The sequence below is a fragment of the Plectropomus leopardus genome, chromosome 7 (genome assembly GCF_026936395.1).
Source record: "Plectropomus leopardus strain MGB_pleo_1.0 chromosome 7, ASM2693639v1, whole genome shotgun sequence".
NCBI classification, from domain to species: Eukaryota; Metazoa; Chordata; class Actinopteri; order Perciformes; family Serranidae; genus Plectropomus; species Plectropomus leopardus.
Window position 1 is genome coordinate 1,142,586 of NC_142182.1, and position 4,915 is coordinate 1,147,500.

Sequence of the window (4,915 nt, forward strand, 5' to 3'; positions counted from 1 at the left end):
AATCACAATAAAATTAAAAAAAACAAAAAAGCTAAATTCCTTTTAAAAAAATCTTTCATTTTGGCAAATTCTTCAAAAAAATAAACCCATGCCCGGTTTGGAAGGCAAATTTTATTTTTGAAAAATGCAAGATTTTTTTTTTCTAATATTCGATGATTTTTAAAGAAAAAAATTTGGCAAAGAAAAAACAAAAACAAACAAACATCACAACAACACTGGCTTTTTTTCCCATGAAAACAGTTTGATGATTTTTTTTGGATTAAACACTTTTGTAATTTTACAAATAAATTTAAGGTCATGTGGCCCACCCCTAAGCCACAATAAAAAACAAAAACAAAAACAAAAACCCCCCACTTCCCCCCAGGGTTAAAAAAAATGATTTGACATGCCGCCTCTTCTTTGCACCCCCTGCACGCTCATAAATAACAGTCAGATATTATTATTATTTTGCTCTGAATTACCTTTTTTAGGCTTTGAGTCCATCAACAGAAAATTATTCTGCAGCCGATTTATAATCAATTAAATATAATTTTTCAAGCTAAAATGACCCGAAAGTTTTCTGGTTTCAGTTTCTCAAACGTGACAAATTAAATTCTTTTAAACTGAAGATCTTTTGGACAAAAAAATGATCGGCGGAATAATTATTCTTATTAATTTATTTTTGAATTTTGAAGCGGTTTGTCCTCTTCAGTCGACTCGGTACAAAAACAACAAGTCTCCGAGCTCCAGTGACACACAGGACTTTTATTTTGAAAGTCAGTGCTGAGATAAAGTGTCGCCACCTACAGTAACATCTGCGCGTCCCTCTGTCCTCCACGGGACAAAAAACACGTCTACAGACACAAAGTGCTCGATCTCACATCAACAGCCAATGAGAGAGGACTACAGCAGGGGACGAGGACAGAGGGACAGAGGACAGAGAGGAGGAGGAGGAGGAGGAGGAGACAGAGGAGGACTCAGACAAAGTTCTTCTTCAGGAAGTTGATGAGACCGTTAGTGGACGAGTCGTGGGACGTGACCTCAGAGTTGTCCTTCAGCTCCGGCTCGATCTTCTTCGCCAGCTGCTTCCCCAGTTCAACACTGAAGACACAGAGACACAGAGACAGACACAAAGAGACAAAGAGACACAGAGACAGAGAGAAAGAGACAAAGAGACACAGAGACAGAGAGAAAGAGACAAAGAGACACAGAGAGAGACAGAGGTACAGAGACATGTAGAGACGGAGAGAACAAGAGACAAAGACAGAGAGAGACATAGCGAGACAGACAAGGAGAGAAAGAGAGAGACAGAGACAGAGAGAGACACAGAGACGGAGAAAGGGGGACAGACAGAGAGACAGGTAGGAGACGTTCAGTGTTGGTCACCTGACGAGCGTTTTTTGGCGTCTTTATTACAAACAAACACGTCTTCACCCGCTGACTGAGAGGACGTCAGAGGACGTCTGAAGTTGGACATGCGACTCACCCCCACTGGTCGTAGCTGTTGATGTCCCACATGACGCCCTGCACGAAGATCTTGTGTTCGTACATCGCTGAAAAAAACAACAGAGTCGAAATATTACCCACAATGCTTCACTTCAACCATCATCATACACAATTTTTTTTTCACATTTCTATTAAAATCACCCGAAAAAGCTATTAGAAAAAAGCCAAAAATTTCTAAAAGTCACCAAAAAATGTTTTAAAAGAAAAAAAAGTCACAAAACTTTACGATAAAAAGTCGCCAATAAAAAAACATCTATTAAAAAAAAAAAGTTCTTAAAGGAAATCACGAAAGCTAAACAGTTTCCAAAACCTCTGAGCAGAGCATGCCGTCCAAACGTGGTAAAAAAAATAAATGAATGAAAAAAATGATAGAAAATTTTTTTCTATTAAAATTGCCAACAAATTCTTAAAAAAAAGTTCACCAAAAAACGGTCAGCAGCCGTCATGCGGGCGCAGGCGGAGCCTCCAGCGGCTTCGCGCGGCGTCAACATGTCGAGCTGCTCGTTGGGTTTGTTCCCGGCGTCTCCCAGTACTCACCGACCAGAGCTCCCAGCACGAACGGGCTCAGCTTCTTGAAAACGATGGAGTTACTCGGCTTGTTTCCTTCAAACACCTTCAGAGGAAACGGAAGAAAAAAACAATTAAATCTGGATTTCTCTTAACAGGAACAAGAAACATTAATGAGTCGATGATCGAGGCGAAGTATCCCAAAAACAACCCCAAAAATTCTGAAAAAGTCCTCAACACTTTAAAGAAAACATGCCCTTCAAACCTGTGTAATAAAAAGAAAAAAAATCCACTTTTTTTTATATTCTAAAAAAAAAAAAAAAATTGCTAAAAAATTAAAATAAGTTTTCAATAACAATCGCAGAAAAAAAATTCTTGGTCACCAATTTTTTTTTTAAAGAAGAAAAACAGCCACCAAAACTTCTGAAGGAAAACAGTTTAAACCACAGCAAAAAGAAACCGAACCTGTGACCTCATTCGTTTACTCTCACCACTCCAACTGACTGACTGACTGGTTGGTTGGTTGATTGTTTGGTTGGTTGATTGATTGTTTGGTTGGTTGAGTGATTGTTTGGTTGATTTATTGATTGGTTGGTTGGTTGATTGGTTGGTTGGTTGGTTGGTTGATTTATTGATTGGTTGGTTGGTTGATTGGTTGGTTGGTTGGTTGATTGTTTGGTTTGTTGGTTGATTGTTTGGTTTGTTGGTTGGTTGATTGGTTTGTTGGTTGATTGGTTGGTTTGTTGGTTGGTTGATTGGTTGGTTGGTTGGTTGTTTGGTTGGTTGGATAATTGTTTGGTTGATTGTTTGGTTGGTTGATTGTTTGGTTTGTTGGTTGGTTGTTTGGTTGGTTGGTTGTTTGGTTGTTTGGTTGGTTGGTTGGTTGTTTGGTTGGTTGGATAATTGTTTGGTTGATTGTTTGGTTGGTTGATTGTTTGGTTTGTTGGTTGGTTGATTGGTTGTTTGGTTGGTTGGTTCTTTGGTGTGTTACTTTGTGTGGCAGCAGCTTCTGCAGAGCGTCTCCCTTCACGCCTGCAGCCTCCAGCTCCCTCTGAGCCTCCTCTGGAGTCTTTCCCTTCATCAGAGCTTCTGTCTGAGCCAGGAAGTTCGCCACCAGGATCTGCGCACACGCACGCACGCACGCACGCACGCACGCGCGCACACACACACACACACACACACACACACACACACACAGAGTTATCACATGAACGCGTCGGGTACAGACCCTTTTACATTTCAAACTAGAGCTGAAAATAAAAACATTTCAACATTCGGCAGACAGAAAGTCACGAGAGTTTCCATCACTAAGATTTGTGCATAATTTTAGTGATATTTTCAAACTCAACGTGGAGCTGACTGTGTTTCCTCTGAGCGATGTCATGTGACTTCTCCTCTGGTGATAACATCCCAGTAACCATGGCGATGGATGTTCAAAACATCAGCAGCTTTATTTCTATTGCAGCCACCAAACTAGCCGTCATTATTTCCAATCCAAGGCCACGTAGGCGTGTTATGGAGGCGTGATGGAAAGGCGAGCCCCTTATACGTGGGAGCGGCCACGTATGAGGGATTTCTGGGAGATGTAGTCCACGATTTCACAGAGGAATTGTGGGTTAAAAACTTCAGATGATCCGCTCAACTTTTGAAGAGTTAAGAGATGCAGTGACAGCTCTTGTAGCTCCTGCTGCATCATCAGAGACAAAAAAGAGTTTCGGTTGCAGTTTTATTAAATCTGGCCTTTTCCAAATCGACGGAAATTCCACCTCATGCCAGCCAAAAAACATTTTTGCAATAAATGAGAGTTTTGTCGTAAGTAACGTGTTTCCATGAGGCGTATTTTATTTTGATTTATTCACTGAATTTGTGCAATCTGAGGGTTTGAAACACGCGCCAACATAATACAAATCTGCAGCTTTTAATGTAATAATCCCACAAACGCAAAAACTGTTCCCTCAAACAATCATAACAGGAAATTTCCTTCAAACGTCAGTTAAAGACGTCTATAATACATACGTCATACAGACCTATGTATTATTGGACATTTGCAGGACACTTTGTGTGATGTCTGTAGTCTGCAACAGCTATTATGTTTGTGGATTATTACATTAAAAGCTGCAGATTTGTATTATCTTTGTGGTTTATTACTGCGTGGGCTGTTACTACACTTACAGGCTTTACAGGGTTAATGGAAACCCACCTACAGAGACAGAGACAGAGACAGAGACAGAGACAGAGGGGGCGGTACCTTGTGGTGCAGGTTGTCTCTGATTGGATGCTGAGACTGAGCAGGAATGAGGAAGTCAGCAGGAATCATACGAGTTCCTGGAGAAGAAACGAGTCGGTTAACTCTTTACAGGTCATTATGCGTGCGTGTGTGTGTGTGTGTGTGTGTGTGTGTGTGTGTGTGTGTGTGTGTGTGTGTGGTCACCTTGGTGGATGAGCTGGTAGAAGGCGTGCTGTCCGTTGGTCCCGGGTTCGCCCCACACGATTGGTCCGGTGTGGTAGTTGACGCGGACGCCCTCTTTGGTGATGTACTTCCCGTTCGACTCCATGTCGCCCTGACGACCACACGGACAGAGACACGTTGTTTGTTGTTGTTTTTTTAATTGGCGCTTTTTTAAAAAAGGCAATCTTTGTTTCTTAAAAGGTTTTGGTGATTTCAAAGATAAAAAAAAAATTTGTGGTGTGATTTTTAGAGAAAAACAATTTTTTCTTTACAAATTTGCCAAAATGTTAAAGAAAATATGATTTCCAAACCTACGGGAACAATTTCTTTAAACATCCCAATAACATCATTTAACGCAGCCACAAACTGTAAAAACCAAAATTATCACTGAAGTTTGCATTTCCAACAGTCCTTAAACACATCATGGATTACTACACAGTTTGTGAAACAAAACTTTCAAGGTATATTTAATTT

General features: G+C 40.5%; 1 protein-coding gene across 1 annotated transcript in view; it reads right to left on the minus strand.

Annotated features, from left to right (window-relative positions):
* Positions 1 to 724: 724 nt before the first annotated feature.
* Positions 725 to 4,915, minus strand: part of gpia (glucose-6-phosphate isomerase a) — a 20,281-nt gene continuing 16,090 nt past the window's right edge. Inside the window, exons 13-18 of the mRNA XM_088079567.1 lie at positions 4,424 to 4,553; positions 4,241 to 4,317; positions 2,984 to 3,112; positions 2,023 to 2,098; positions 1,466 to 1,532; positions 725 to 1,080 (exon numbers count right to left, since the gene is read on the minus strand). Of these exons, the coding sequence (XP_087935693.1) occupies positions 957 to 1,080; positions 1,466 to 1,532; positions 2,023 to 2,098; positions 2,984 to 3,112; positions 4,241 to 4,317; positions 4,424 to 4,553 (603 nt within the window). The 3' untranslated portion in view covers positions 725 to 956. The remainder of the gene's footprint in view (positions 1,081 to 1,465; positions 1,533 to 2,022; positions 2,099 to 2,983; positions 3,113 to 4,240; positions 4,318 to 4,423; positions 4,554 to 4,915) is intronic.